The following is a 15,511-nucleotide window of genomic DNA, read 5'->3' on the forward strand; positions in this document are numbered from 1 at the left end:
TAGATGGGATTGGAAATCCCTGTCCAGCTGGATATCAAAACCATCTACTGTATTTTGTACTACAACTGGGTGGGCTCTTTTGGTGGATTGAGCCTTTTAACCACACCTGACTGTTGAAGGGCCAGTCGGAGCAAAAAATTAAGTCTACAAAGAAGAATATAGCACGATGACGCACGCCTCTTTTTTTGTTCTTATTTTCGGAAGCTAATGATATAAGGAAGGTAGTTTATTTGCGCCACCAAACGGAAAGTTTTTAGGGCGGAGCAAACGAGCCGAGGATGGACCGCGTGGTGGATTGGCAAAAAAAAGATGTGAGTGTGTGTGTGTATAGAGTTTTAACGCTGCTGCTAAGAAAGTCAGCAGGGGAGGGAGAGCCCGGTGTGATTTATTTGGGATCTACTTGTTGTGGCAATTGATCTGATGATCTGTGACTGGGGGGGGTGTTTGTGTCCTCTTGCGGCTTCGGCGTATGTGCGGAGGTTTGGCAAGAAGAGGAAAGAAAGAAATATTAAGAGTTGGGGCCATGCAGCGTTTTTTTTTTCTACGGGTATGGCCGAGTTAGTTTGTGGGGATGTGCGGGATGGATCCTCTTTTTTCTTATTGTGGGGTTTTTGGAGGAAGAGAGAGAAAATAATCTGGGGTGAGAAAGTTTGCGGGGGATGGGATTGGTAAGATGGGTATGTAATGGGAGCAGGTTTGGGAAGTGGAAATTGAGAGTGAATGCTAGGTTTGAGGGCGGGATAAAAGTGCGTTTTGTTTGTTCACGGTGTTTTGAAATATGGAAATTGGCAGCTTGGCTTGGTCTCTCTTGTGATGAGGTGTAAGCAGTGTGGTGTGACTACCGGTTATTCCAGCTGCTGCGAAACAAATACTTCATTATTACAGAAAAGGCAGCCATGTAAATGTATGCTGTAGCACATAGAGTACAGAGCAATACGGAATAGAGAGTTTGATACGCCAGAGTCTGTCTGCAGCATATCCATCAGAATCTTTCTCAAAGCTAGTGCTACCTACCCTAATTTGACGTGTAAGCAGCCTCAATCAAGCCCTCTCGGCCCGTTATAAACAAGAAACTGCGTCATTATTCTTGGCCGCGAATAAATTGCCCCAAGTAGTACAGCATTACCAAGCATTGAGGATAAAAGTTTTACTTGTAGGTAATTAACAGTGAAAGAGGGAGATGGAGGGGAGACTTGACAGAACCGGCCCATTCCGAGAAACGGGCGGTGAGCTGACAGATGGAGGCTAAAATAAGCCATGCTGAGGTAGCTACGGAGCATTTGTACGGATTCGTCTCTGTGGAGTTGTGTTTGTGTATCTGAAATGTTGGGTTTTGTTGACCTTTGATGGACAAGGCGTTCCTTGCAGACCTCTACTAGTAGACTGATGGAACGGCTGCGGAATCCACCAGAAGGTTGAATGGGTAAGTACAAGGTAGGTGGCTTACCAGTTACTATTCTTGTGCGGTATCTGCGGGTAGTTCCATTGCATGCTTGGGTTGCAGCCGATCATATTTGAGCGTACCCTATTGCCCAATATCGAACTACCCACTGACAGGTGAGTCGGGGAAGCGCGGCAAAGCAAAGAGGCAGACTGCTGCTGTCTATCTGTCTGTAGGTAAAACCGTCTTGTCTTGTGCGGGGAATCCCTGGCTGTCATCGGCCCGGGATTCTTGGAAGCTGCAAGTTGTCAGCAGAAGCGGTAGGGCACTTTGATAGAATCAGTATGCCTCTGGACTACTGTAGAGGCATGAGAACATGAAGATGCAGTTGCTCTTAGTCAGTATAAGTGGACTGTATAAGAAAGACAGGATAGGTGCGCTTGCTGCTGGCTCTACTATGGGACCGGTAAGTGCTGGCAGCAATATTCTCCTCTAAGCTTAATTCAAACTGTTGCCTGCTCGGTCTCGCTTATTTCATCTACCGGACGAGCTGGCCAGGGCATGGGAAGCCCGTCGCAGCATGTACTCCGTGCTCTATACGCTCAGAGCACGCCTCTTGCGGCATCTGGAGCAGGCCTGCCGGCTTCTCTCCGGGCAGTTTCTGGGGTGCATCTGCAAGGGTGGGCTGGCGTGGCTGTTAGCCTTTGCTAGGGGTTTTCCAAGTATGGTAGAATAGACGAGCAAACTATTGACTGGTGGCGAGTATGTAGCGAGGCAGAAGCTTGCGGTGTGGAAGCTTGATGCTAGTACTATTGGCATGAACGGCATGAAATGAAGGGGCCACTAGCAACCGTTTATCGAACGGTAGATGACCGTGTACAGGAGAACAGAAACACGGGTCATAGGAGCTGATTAGGCTCGTTTGTTAAAAGGCTGGATGCCTAGTTAGCGGCAGATTTGCTGCAAGGGCTGGGCTCCAGAAATCGCTAGCCAGTCAATGCCCTGGTCCTTTGTCTATTTGGGACGCTCCATTAGTATTAACATTATCAACTCCCGCGTTTCGTCGGCGTGGGGTGATGATGGTTTTCTGGTTCTTTGCGATCCTTCTCGGCTTTAGATGTGCTCTGCGATGCGCTCTGCTGCGATACGCTCTGGCGGTGCATCGTTCGTCCGATCATGTCTGCTTTATGGTCCTTTCGGATAGACTTGTGTCTTGTTCCGAGCTTGTACCACCTGTTTCTTTCTGTCATTCTGTCATTCTTCCTTTTTGGGAAACTCGCGATAAGAAAGAGTGCTACCTCGGGTGACAGCCTGTCGTACGCACACAAGGCCCTTTGTGTGGCCGGGTATATCGGATATGGGATGCAGCCTTACTTGTACTTGTATTGCGCAGATCCAGGACAATGGGCCGACTGCGTCTGCCGTGCCAGATGCCACAGAGGCTGTTAAATTGCGATCTTCGTGGTACATCTCGATAGTTGGTGCTAGCATGGTAGCACATTGTAGCTCGGAGCATTGATGAATCCTTCTTTATGCTGACAGGGAGGCAGCTCGTGGCGCATCAAGTGGTATCGCAGACATGCATGACAATGAATCTCATCTTCTCTTTCCTTTCTTGTCCTCGGTGGCGATTCATCCATTCGATTTTCCATTCCATTGCTGCCCCTATTGGGAGTGATTCAGCTCAGTCGCGCTGCATGCGGGTACAAGACATCATTTGTTACTGAAACAGAGGAACAGCTGCTGGTACAAACGGGTCGGCTGGTGGCTTTCACAAGCAAATTGAACATGGATTTCCCACCTGATCATATTTGTGGTTCGATATGAACGCTCGCAGACAGGGCTAAAAGAAGCATTTCATGTGTAAATTCAAGGTTCAAGGTGTAGCTGCTTCACGATGGTCGGAGACTTATCTACGGCTGGCTGGGGGTGCCTGGCAGTACCAGTACACCAGCACCTCGACATTGGCGCTTCTACAAAGCCTGAGAACGCCGACTGCGTTGTACAAGTACAGCGCGCGGAGAGCACCCGTCACTGCCGCCATCGCCCTGATCCCCTTAATGATGTAGGTGCTGTGGCTAGTGCTGAATAACCCTTCCAGAGCCTGCTAGCCCAGGGGCAGAGGCGTAATTACAGCGGTGCGGCGCTAACCTTTTAGCCTAGTGGCTCATCTCCCGATCCGGGCGGAGAGCAGAGGCAGAGGCAGACGCTGCTCTCTGTCCTGTTCCACCATGGAAGACATGATCGATGCCAGGATTGGATGCGACAACCAGATTTCCTGTCCCGCCGCCAGAGAGTCGATCACCAGAATACGAGCAAAAAAGTTTTGCGGCGGCCGTGCCACCAGCTCCAGATCGACGCCGGGACGGGAGAGTTTATGCGGCTCGTCATGGGGTTCTGAAAATGCCTGGCCCTTTTTACGCACGAGATGCCCGTTGGGGCGGCCTGTATGATGCTCTGGCGCGCAATATACACAGGCTAGTGATGGAATAGTCTGCGTTTCTTGCCGATCAGTCGTCGACTAGAATGTGGGAGCGGCGCCCAATCTCGTTTTCGGGTGGTTGAAACAGAACAGCGCTGCGTCCTCACTCGGGGAGTCTCGTCGTTTCATGCTTGGCACGCTCTCTTGGCTCGGCGGCTTTTTCTCGCTCTTCCCTCTCTTCTGCGGACGTCCGAGTAGCAGATGGACAGCGTCGGAGCTGCTCCAGAGGCTCTTGTCGACGGGCTGGCCAGGCCAAGAAGCGCGGTTCCCCTGGCATCAACCCATTACTGCTGGGCCACCCATGTCGAGATCCCACGGCCAGGCTGGCTGAAACAGAGGGTGGCAGCCAATGGACATCCCTGGGTTCCTGGAGGCCAGCCGCGTATCCACCTCGCCGCGGTGGCGGCTACGCTAAATGCCAGGACTGACCAGAGACTCCGGGCTAATGCGCCGTCGATGCCCAGCAGGCTCGCGAATAGCTTCCAGACCCAAACACGGAGCGCTTCTCGTGGCAACACCGCTCTCCACCGCCCACTGTGTCTCTGCTTTTGATGAGCTGTTGCGAGGCTTAGGCTCCTGGCTGTCTCAGAGGTCCTGGTTCAGCTCGCCGTTCCCGTCCAACAGTTGCCGCCGCGCGTACCAGTGCGGAACAAGGAGAGAGGGAGGGTCAAGGAGAAGAGGCTTCTGCCCATAATTAAGAGGCCACCACGGCCCTACGCGCGCAATGCCGACTCTAACTTGGCCTATTTTTGGCATGGGCGCTCGATATAAGGCAGGTTTCCTATCTCCATCTCCGTTGTCTACGCGTTTTGTTGGCGCGCTTGCTCCATAGGGCTGCAATTGACTTTTCAACAATCTTGTTTCATCAACATTCGCTGAGTAGACGGGTGAGGGCATATCTGTGAAAGTCAATTGAAAAGCGCTCGAGTTTTCTTTTTCTGTTTATTTTCCGTTTTTGTTTCGTTTGTGTTGAGCAGCTGTTCCCGTTTCGCCACTGGCCGTCAGTTGCCAGCTCTGTTCGTCTGATCTTGTTTTGAACAAACGTTTCTCGCAACTTCACTTTCGCGTCAAATCACCTTCCATCTATCGCATAAACGGCCCACTCCATTTTCGGCCCTTCGTCTCCTCATCCCCCTGACATATATATCAGAGGAGAGATAGACGATCCGTCGATTAGATTCACCAGCATTAAGACGGTGCTAGCAAGTGCCTGACATTTCGCCGCCCACAACTGCCTTTTACCACCAGCATTTACCGTACACGACCTGTACGCAACAACAGCATCATCATCTTGGCGTGGTAAGTCACTGCATACGTTACTACATACAACGCTGCATGCATGCGGAGGTGTCATCTGTGGAGAGCAGCGGAATGGAGCGTGGATGGCCCTTGTTGCTCGACTTGTACGGCCCGAGAGGCACCAGAAAAGTTTCTGGAGCCAGATGCTGAGAACCGCCGTTTGTTGGAGAAGCTGTGTGCGCGCTCTTCACGTGTGTGTGCGGATGCCTCATGACCCTCGTCACGGCGGCCAGCGCTTGAGCCCAAAGAAGAAGCTGCATAGCGTCTTCTCGCCTTGGCCTCGCCCTCCTTCTCGGTCTCATGCAAAGAGCAATCGGCGCGTGATGGTGGGGTTTGAGGGCGTTTGAAGGCCAAGGGGGGTGTCGATTCAACACTCCATGCTTCACCACTTCCTTCACTACTGTGCTGCTCTTTTGCCAGCCTTTTCCCATTCACTGCCGCGGCCTATTAAAGGACCTGGTCCGGCCTCACTTTTCACAATCCTCTCACCAACACCTCTTCTCATCATCGTTGTGTTCCTCCCTGCGCATTGGCAGCTGTCTTGCGCATATCCACTGTGATAGTAAAGCTTCGAGCTTGAAGCTTGTGAGGGAGAGGATATTCAGAGTCAGTCCATTCTTCAATGGTTCCCGTCTCACAACTCCCCCCTTTCCCCTCGACACAAAGCGCACATATATATTTCCCCTCTTCACGACATCACGCTTTCAATTGTGCAATTCATACATATAAAAGCCTGGAGAATGGCAATTCTCCGTTTGTTTGAACACTTTACTAACTCTGCTTCTCTCGCATAGCCTTTACCCAGTCAACAAGATACACATCATCCTCGAAACGCGAATCGCAGAAGAGCGGCAATCAACTGTTTCCTAGTCATGATGGGTCTCTCAACCGTCTTGACGGCCTCTCTCCTGGCCTTGCGTCTATTCGCGGCGCCTTCTCTTGCTGCACCAGCCCCGGCTGCCGATACCAAGGCTGTGGTCGAGGCCGCTGCTGCGACAAGCTGGTGGCTTCCCAACATTGCGCGAAACGGCAATGTGCCCTTCTCAAGTGCTTCCGGCTACCCAGTCTATCGCAACGTGCAAACCTATGGAGCCGTGGGCGATGGTGTCCACGATGACACTGCAGCCATCAACGCTGCTATTAGCGCTGGAAACCGATGCGGTAGCGGCTGCGACTCTTCCACCACTACGCCAGCCATCGTTTACTTCCCTCCCGGCACCTACCTCGTCTCAGCGCCCATTCAGCTTTGGTACTACACCCAGCTTATTGGTGATGCCACCAACCTCCCTACGCTCAAGGCTTCCGCCAACTTCGCCGGTATTGCCGTCATTGACTCCAACCCCTTCCGAACCACTCCCCAGAACAACTTCTTCCGCCAGATTCGCAACTTCAAGATTGACCTGACTGGACAGCCAGAGTCCACTGGTACCGGTATTCACTGGCAGGTCGCTCAGGCTACCTCGATTCAGAACGTTGTTTTCAACATGAACACCGACACCTCCTCCAACAACAAGCAGCAGGGTATCTGGATGGAGGATGGCTCTGGAGGCTGGATGAGCGACCTCACCTTCAACGGTGGTGCCTTGGGCATGTGGGTCGGCAACCAGCAGTTCACCAGCCGCAACCTCGTCTTCAACGGCTGCCAGACCGCCATCTACATGAACTGGAACTGGCTGTGGAGCTTCCAAGGCCTGACCATCAACAACGCCAACGTCGGTATTGACATGAGCCAGAGCGGTGTCGGCTCCATCTTGCTCTCCGACTCCAAAATCTCCAACACAAAGGTCGGTGTGCTTACCGGATACAGCACTGGCCAGAACGGCACCGCTGGATCCCTCGTCCTGGATAACGTAGATATGACTTCCAACACCCCCATCGCTGTCAAGAGCACCGGCGGTGCCACCATTCTCAATGGCGGTGCTACTTTTGCTTCATGGTCCCAGGGTCGCGCCTACACTGGCACCGCCGCCGGAAAGGCTGTTCAGGGCACTCGTGCCGCCGTCGGCAAGCCCGCTGCCTTGACTACCGGTGGTAAGGTCTTCACCAAGAGCAAGCCTCAGTACGAGACAGTCGCTGCCGGCAACTTTGTGTCCGTCAAGGCTCACGGCGCCAAGGGTGACGGTTCCACTGACGACACTGCTGCCATCCAGGCCATCTTCAACAGCGCCACCTCTGGCCAGGTCGTCTACTTTGACCACGGTGCCTATGTCATCACCGATACCATCAAGGTTCCCGCCAACATCAAGATTGTTGGTGAGATCTGGCCTCTCATCATGGTTGGTGGTTCCAAGTTCAAGGACATGAACAACCCCAAGCCCGTCTGGCAGATTGGCCAGCCCGGCGATACTGGCAATGTTGAGATTCAAGACCTCATGTTCGAGACCATCGGCCCCCAGCCCGGTGCCATCATTGTCGAATGGAACGTTGCTGGCGCTTCTCAGGGCTCTGCCGGCCTGTGGGACGTCCACTGGCGTATTGGCGGCTCTGCTGGCACTCAGCTGCAGTCCAACACTTGCACCAAGACTCCCAACCAGACGACTTCTCCCAACTCGGCTTGCTTTGGCGCTTTCTTGCTTCTGCACGTCACCTCTTCTGCTAGCATCTACATGGAGAACGCTTGGCTCTGGGTCGCTGATCACGAGCTTGATCTCTCTGACCACAACCAGGTCAACATTTACAACGGCCGTGGACTTTTGCTTGAGAGCACCAAGGGTGCCTGGCTCTGGGGCACCGCTTCCGAGCACAACCAGCTCTACAACTACAACTTCAACAGCGCTCAGAATGTTTACAGCAGCATCCTCCAGACTGAAACCGCCTACATGCAGGGCAACCCTGACGCCCGAGTTCCTTTCACCTTCAACTCCCAGTTTGCTGACCCTGACTTTTCCAAGTGCACTTCTGCCACCTGCGCTCGTACCTGGGGTATCCGTGTGGTAAACTCCAGCAACACGTTCATCTACGGCACTGGCATGTACAGCTTCTTCAACAACTACGGCCAGGACTGTGTCGACGCCAACAACTGCCAGGACAACATGATTGACATCCAGAGCTCATCCGTCAAGCTCTTTGGTATCAGCACCAAGGCCAGTGTCAGCATGGTCAACCTTAACGGCCAGCAGGTTGTTTTCGACAGGGACAACCGCAACACTTTCTGCGGCACTGCCATTTCATATGAGACGTCATAGAAGGGCGACGAAGATGCAGTGGCTGCTGCCCCCGGGCCTAAAAAGAATCCCGGCAATGAAAGTGAGTCGACGAGCTCTGTGGCTGAGAATCCGGGCAAGCCAAACTTGTCTGGAACTTTCACTTTTCCCACGTCGACTGAATCGCTGCCGTTGCTGGGATGTGGTCCCGAGAAGACGGTAGTCGTGACTCGGACCGTATTTGCTACTGCAAGCACTTCAAATATTTGAACATATTATGATTGATGCGTGTATATATACGTGGAATATGCTGTGGATTTGTCTCATATTTCATTTCATTTCTTTACTTTGAATTCTCATCCCGTCTTTGTCCTATATAAACTCTAGTCGTTTTGGAGATTTTTAGGGTGCTTGCCAATAGCAGCGGATGAGAATTTCTATTTCCTTGTGTGATTTTTAGTACCAAAGTCATCATTTTTGGTTTTATTTTTGGGAACGGCGTGGTCAGGATTTGGTTTTGAGCCCTACGTCAGAAAAGGAAGGGCACTTGAAGTGCATTCTGGGATAGATGTATTCCAATGGCGGACTGGATAGAATGAATTGAAAGACATTGAGACCAATTTATTTGCTTGAATGAAGTGTGAGATGTGAAATTAATGTTCAATTGCTTTGGATAAGAAGCCATTGGCTAGTGACTGTTGCCAATTCTGTATTTTGTGCTAGAATGCCTTGTGTATGAATTGCTTGTGATTGGATGGGATCAGACAGGAGACGTGCCGCGTATTAGGGAGAGTCCAACGTATAGCGACAGCTTTGATCAAATATAGAGAAGATAGGAACCATAAGTAATTCCCTACGTTTAAGGCGCGCCCTATAGATTGCTATCATTCTATATGTACAGCAGTTATTGCAGCAAAGTGGCTAACAAAGACAAGCAAAAGTACCGCCAAAAATATACGCCAAAAAAAGGGCAGCAAGAGATTTTCGAACGCAGGACCACAAAAAGAGTCAAAAAGTGAAGGCTCCCCGTACGGAGAGCAAGCAGTGTTTTCCCAATAACTGTTTTGCGGCTACTTCACTGAAAGTATATCTATTTTACTTTGACTTATAAAGGGGTTTGTTGTAGAAGGGGTGGAGAGGGATGATGAGTGGGTGAGTTTTTTTTGGTGGGGCGGTGGCTGTGGCTTTGGTGAGTGAGTTAGTCACACCGAAGGTTTTGGATGGTTGTGTTTATGGGATGGATTCAGATTCATGGATTCTAGGGGGGTCTGTGATTTTGAGAAGCTGTTCCCTGGTTGAATTGGTGATGAAGCTGGAACGAGTACAGGAGCTGTTTAGTTATTGCTGATTGAGACATATGGCAAGATACCATTACATATATAGGCGGATATACTCCGTACCAGCACGAGAGAGACGAGTAGCCGCGGCAGTAATAAGCTTATTCACAAGAAATCTTGGAAGAAATAATACCTAAAATTCTGAAATAGCTTGTACATCCTGGAAAGACAATGCATGCTCATTCTGGTTTGCCTTTGTAAGAGTTGACATATGCTGATGGGCGTGCCGGCTCCGAAGATGTAAAATGTAAGAAGAGCAAAATACGACATGAATAGTAATTACGGTGTTGGAGTAGACTACGCTTAGTTTTGTTTAAATGAAGTGATGTCGAGTAAAAAAGAGCAGAATAAGATGGCTTGAATCCAACTGTAATACGAATAGAGCAGTATTGGTCAATAGGGAGGTTTTGTGTAGGGTATGAAAGAGCTTCATGCGCGATCTATACTAAGACATGAGTACGTTCTCCAACTGCGGCAATGGTATGTAAGCTCAGAAGAAAAAAAAAATGAAAAGGCCCTGAAACAAAATACAAAAAGAGAATACAAGGAAAATATGAACGATGACGTGAAAGCAACAGCTTGGACGAGGAACTTGCTGCATTCGATGATAGTCACAGAGCAAAAAAAAAAAAAAAAAGGGAAACGAGCGAGATTCGAGCGGAGGGGCAAAAAGTGAAGGCTCCGAAGAGCAGTGTATTGATCTCTTAGTACAGAGAGGCTACTCAATGACTGATGGATTATTACAGCTACTTCACTGAATGTGACCAGTTTATTTTTGGCTTATATGTCGTGATGACGAAAGCTTCGTGTGACGGTATATCGTAGCTTGCTGCTGTAGCGATACGTGGATACGTTCTTGAACTGCGGCAATGGTATGTCCACCTAGGAGAAAAAGAAATAGCAAAACCAAAAAAACAAAAACAAAAGGGAAACAAGGGAGATTCGAACAAAGGTGCAAAAAGTGAAGGCTCCGAAGAGCAGTATATTGATCTTCTTTGTGCGAGCACAGAGAAGGCTAATCATTTACTGATGAGTTATTTCAGCTACTTCACTGAATGTGATCAGTTTATTTTTGGCTTATAAGGCATGTTGACGAAGCGAGGATGCTGACGCTGTGGGGTTGGCTGTGTGAGTCATGCGGGGAGTTGGAGCTAGTGCTGGAGCTCAGGATATGCTCATGTACAGCATGCACAAGATGGCTGAGGCATGTACTTTATCTCTCGTGAAGACTTGGTACAAAACGAATGGAAAGATTGTATTGCATGTATATGGATGGCTATGTTGAACTAAATAAATAAATAATGGTAAATACTACTTCAACAAATCTTACAAGTGGCTATTGGTACAGACACGTTTATGAGTTGAATAAAAAGGAAACGAGGGGTGTCTTGTTTTTCTTTCTATGAGCATGAATCTATGAGAATGGCAGAAAGTTCACGCTTCAACACCTCATACACGTAATTTCCAACAGAGAAGTGATACCAAAGAGAAAAGGTACCCAGCTGTAGTAAAAGTAACGAGGTATACCATTGAAATGATGTGCTTGAGAGAAACACAAGCCAAAAAAAATGATGAAACGAGGGAGGTTCGAACAAAGGTGCAAAAAGTGAAGGCCCCGAAGAGCGGTATCTTGTGTTCAAAGAGAACAGAGCTTTGCCCAATGGGCAGAGATGGACGCATCGAACGATTGAGTTATTCAGCTACTTCACTGAATGCTGTCACTTTATTTTTGGCTTATATGTGATGTTGACGAAGCGATTGGTTCGTAAGCTGAAGGATGCTGACGCTGTGGGGTTGGCCATGAGTCATGAGTCATGCGGAGAGCTAGAGCCGGGAAGAATGGTCGTCTCCTAGGATACGGATATATACAGCATGTATGAGATAGTTGAAGTATGTAATAGAGTATTGTATTACAAAGATTTAATTGAGTTTGAAAGCCGCAATTTAGAGCGTGTGGCTCGATTTCTTAACTGTGAAAGAGTGCATCGTGTTGGAGCTTCAAGTCTCATTACGGAAGTCGCTGCCACTATACTCTTGAAGATTCAACACAAAACAAATGGAGAGATTCTATTAAATATAATTGAGTAATTCTGTTCAATACTACGGTTGCAATAAAGAATCCGGTTCTTGCTGGACATTAATTCAGTAAAACCTATAGGTCGCCATTGGTACAAGCAGTCAAGCATGTTCATACTTTACGGGTACAGGATATGAGAGAGGTCTTTGTGTTGCTTTTTTCTCGGTGTTTCTTTTTCACGACAGTAGCAACTAGTCCATGTTTCATTAGCTTATACACGTATTTCTCAGACAGTAAAGTGATTACAATAGAGAAAAGGGACCCGACTTTCTCACTATAGCGCTAAATTGCCACCCCATTTCGTCTCGAAACCGTCGTCCTCTTCAAACATCAGTTGGACACATGTAGCGATTCCTCTGATTCTATTATACGAAATCTGGTCAGAGTGACTGAGATCACTTAGTGCTATGCGCCCGAATTTATTCGTTTCCATAAAACTTCTTCTACCCCCTCAACAAGAGATAGCAAAGCCGAAGCCGTCAGTAATGCTTTGTATTCTAGCGTTTCGGATAAGATTTAAAATATTGAAGATCCTCGGCAGAGTAGTTTGTGTCGGGATGATTTGGCCCTAATATAGAGCGGCGATAGTCTAAAGCCTGCTGCATCAACGCGATTGCATCCTCAAAGCGGCTCATCTCATACCAAGTCCAGGCAAGGTTGTGCATACTTTGGGTTGTATCTGGATGCTTGTCTCCAAGAATATCTCGTCGGCTATCCAGTACTTGAACTTCAAGAGGCTCTGCCTCGCTATACCGGCCTTGTTTATAATATGATACTGCAAGATTTGCTATAGCTCGGATTGTATCTGGATGCCTGTCTCCAAGAATCTCTCGTCGGTCATCTAGTACTTGAACTTCAAGACGCTCTGCCTCGCTATACCGGCCTTGTTTATAATATGTTGTAGCAAGATTTGCTATAGCTCGGATGGTATCTGGATGCCTGTTTCCAAGAATCTCTCGTCGGTCATCTAGTACTTGAATTTTAAGAGGCTCTGACTCGCTATACCGGCCTTGTTCATGATATGTTGTAGCAAGGGATGCTATAGCGTTGATTGTATCTGGATGGGTATCTCCTAACGTTTTCTGCCTATATTGTAGTACCCTTTCATCCACATGCTCACGCTCACTCCACCGCCCGCGGTCATAGAGAAAACAAGATGCTTCATAGAGTAGCTCTGCCGTCTCAATCTGCTTCTCGTTTGCATCTGCCCACTCTCCGACTTGCAATACATGTGCTAAATACTTCTCACATTGTTTCCAAGTATCTGGTTGTGATTCAGGAAAAAGATCGGATGTAGCTTGCAGAGCAATCGTCGAGAAATATTTCTCGCTTTCTTCGACACTAACACTTCTCAATTCGACAGATTTGCGCTTCGCGAAATTCTTTAACTTTTGTAAAAGTTTGTGCCGGCTTCTTTGCGTCTGTCTCTTCTCTGTAGAGTCATTGCTGTCGGAGACATCAATTTCGGTGATAGTGCTTGGCTTCCTCATACTCAGGCCATATCGGATAGCCTCCTGTACGAGTTTATGCATCTCGTAGTTTCTGCTGCCGTCTTCCGCTTGACGTATGCCAATAAAAGAGAATTCTTTCAGGCGTGTGATGGCCTTTGTAGCTTCAGCTTCTAATAACTCTGGATTGTTCACAAGGTTTTTGTCAATGTGGCTGAGTGCAGTTGTTATCATCTCATTTGGAATGTTTTCGTTGCTAACGTATGCGATGACATGAATAATTTTGTAAGTCGTTTCGCTCTCTTGTTTGATGCGAGTAATCGATATGGTCCACGTTTCAAGCACATTATTGGGCACATTGGGCCTGCGATGCCTGTTAAACTCGTCGATCTTTAGTGTACTCCATCTTTTCTTGTTTTGTGCTAGCAGAGACAAGTACTCTTTAGGTGTTGTTGATGTCCGATGCATATATACTCCGGCTTGCATAATGGCCAATGGAAGTAACTGTAGCTCCTTCACTAAAGAATCAATCTCGGCTTCTTCTCTGCTTGATTTTAAGCTCTCGAATGTCATCAAAAGCTGTTTTGCCTCAGCAAAACTCATTTGTGCAACTTCAATGCCGCTTCTATGACCTACAAGCGTTCCCGTAATATGGGCATCGCGAGTGGTCCATAACACCGTGCCGGTCGAGGCCTGAGGTATGTACTGAAGTAGAGACTTTCTTTGTTCAGAAGTTTGCCCAACGCCGAATAACTTTAAGTCGTCGGCGTTGTCGACAATAAGTACCCAGTTGGGCAGTGCCTCGATACCGTTGCGCACAGCCTCAAGGAGATCTTGGTCGCTCAGGCTTGTATTGATTTGAAGCTTTCGCGCAATTGTTTTATAATCTTGGGAAAATGTTGCCTCGGTATCGGCGTGCACCCATAAGACAGAGCAACTGGGGTCAGCGCACCGCTGGTATGCATAGTTGAGTGCGATTTGTGTTTTTCTGAGCCAATTAGCTCTACGCCTTTTTCAGTGATTCAACGAATGAGAATCTGGACTTACCCAGAGCCGCCCAGACCCCAGAGCGCAGCACTGTGGGATATTGCTGATGGGTATGGCAGAAGTGTATTGAGCTTATCCACGAGATCCGGACGATGGATAAGATCCTCGTTGCGTGGATATGGGATGAGACGAATGGCGGCTCGGGTCGGTCGGTGGGTCAGATTGAAATTTAACGTGGTATTGTTGTGTCCCTGGTGTATCCTAGCCCCATCGCGAAACTGATTGTTTGCAGTCTGGCTATTTGCAGCCTCGCCAAGGGGCGAAAGTGGCTGTGCCATCCTTGTTTCGATGCTCTACTCGGTGTGAGGTTGTAAAAGTGTCGATTCTGACAAGTACGCCGAGGCATTCTCGATGCCCAATAGTGCAGTAAGGCTGGGAGATATGCGGTGTCTATTGATTGGCTGAAATCAAGAGCTGAAAACAGAACACACATGTAAGCGGGGTACGCGTCTTCAGAAAATTTGAGTATAGCTGCCTCTTTCGGTCGTTTGGGGACAAGATGACTTTGCTTCATATAAAGCATCTCGGCTGCCAGAACTCATAAATTTCTAATATTCCCCATAAAAGGTACGTAACATGTCCTTATGCTGCGGACTCCCTCCTTTTCAACCTAATCCTATCGATCTATTTGTTCGTACCTCCCACTTTTATGATGCACATCAATGATGAACAATACGCTTTTGGGATATGCTAACAATCTTCCATGCGTGTACTTTATCAAGGGAAGACTCAAGTTTGACTAAGAAACGTCTCCCTCGCGCCCGATTTTCTCGAGCAAAGACTATTTACACATTCCTCTTGTGAGGCATCCAGTCTTGGTCACACCATCTGGTCCACGTGCCCTTTGTCCTGAAGGATTTCTCTCGCTTTGAAGCGGGGGTTCTAATAGCCTCGTCGAATTGATACCATGTAACATTGTAATATCAGGGCAAAACGAGTGTTTCACCTTGGCTCCCATTCCTAGAATACTGCCATCTACTTTCGAATTCCGCGTTGAATATATACATCGAAGAATGGCCAAATAACGATAATTGTGTATCTCCTACCGACAAACAATGTGGCAACGACCACTTCATCATCATCAGGAACAAGCACAACAAGCAAGAAGACGTCAGGAGCTACAACCCATTGGGAATGAGCTACGAAGATTCCGGGATTCATGACTTTTTTTTCCTAATGTGTAATCCATAATCTGTCATTTTTTAGAAAACTGTGTAAAGTGTTATTGTATCTACGTGCTGTGTTGTCTCTTTATAGTTTTGTCTACTGAAACATTACAAAGATACCCCCAACAGCT

The 15,511-nt window shown here is 48.3% G+C and overlaps 3 protein-coding genes across 4 annotated transcripts; 2 read left to right on the forward strand and 1 right to left on the reverse strand.

Annotated features, from left to right (window-relative positions):
* Nucleotides 1-3,278: 3,278 nt before the first annotated feature.
* On the forward strand, nt 3,279-3,782 carry TrAtP1_004952 (uncharacterized protein; the record flags this gene model as incomplete). Its single annotated transcript, XM_066112520.1, has 2 exons — nt 3,279-3,446; nt 3,540-3,782. 2 exons carry the CDS (start codon nt 3,279-3,281, stop codon nt 3,780-3,782), a joined length of 411 nt encoding a protein of 136 aa, XP_065968605.1.
* On the forward strand, nt 3,593-8,923 carry TrAtP1_004953 (uncharacterized protein). Of its 2 annotated transcripts, none has more exons than XM_014085013.2 (2): nt 3,593-5,162; nt 5,957-8,923. In XM_014085013.2, the coding sequence occupies exon 2, from the start codon at nt 6,035-6,037 to the stop codon at nt 8,345-8,347; it is 2,313 nt and encodes a 770-aa protein (XP_013940488.2). In that variant the 5' UTR covers nt 3,593-5,162; nt 5,957-6,034; the 3' UTR covers nt 8,348-8,923. The 2 variants fall into 2 exon arrangements, with proteins under 2 accessions (XP_013940488.2, XP_065968606.1); XM_066112521.1 differs by having other exon boundaries at nt 3,593-4,635.
* A 2,996-nt stretch (nt 8,924-11,919) lies between these two features.
* On the reverse strand, nt 11,920-14,601 carry TrAtP1_004954 (uncharacterized protein). Its single transcript, XM_014084325.2, has 2 exons — nt 14,215-14,601; nt 11,920-14,155 (listed from the first exon to the last, which is right to left on the reverse strand). The coding sequence occupies exons 1-2, from the start codon at nt 14,490-14,492 to the stop codon at nt 12,217-12,219; spliced, it is 2,217 nt and encodes a 738-aa protein (XP_013939800.2). The 5' UTR covers nt 14,493-14,601; the 3' UTR covers nt 11,920-12,216.
* Between the last annotated feature and the right edge of the window lie 910 nt (nt 14,602-15,511).

This window comes from Trichoderma atroviride, chromosome 2 (assembly GCF_020647795.1).
Source record: "Trichoderma atroviride chromosome 2, complete sequence".
In the NCBI taxonomy this organism is placed as follows: domain Eukaryota; kingdom Fungi; phylum Ascomycota; class Sordariomycetes; order Hypocreales; family Hypocreaceae; genus Trichoderma; species Trichoderma atroviride.

Excerpts from the sequence above, each read along its gene's own strand:
- TrAtP1_004954 (XM_014084325.2), bottom strand. The coding sequence starts at position 14,492 with ATGGCACAGCCACTTTCGCCCCTTGGCGAGGCTGCAAATAGCCAGACT. Across the intron at positions 14,156-14,214 it reads TGGGGTCTGGGCGGCTCTGG|AAAAACACAAATCGCACTCA; the intron begins GTAAGTCCAGAT and ends TAATTGGCTCAG.
- TrAtP1_004953 (XM_066112521.1), top strand. The coding sequence starts at position 4,588 with ATGCCGACTCTAACTTGGCCTATTTTTGGCATGGGCGCTCGATATAAG. Across the intron at positions 4,636-5,956 it reads GCATGGGCGCTCGATATAAG|CCTTTACCCAGTCAACAAGA; the intron begins GCAGGTTTCCTA and ends TCTCTCGCATAG.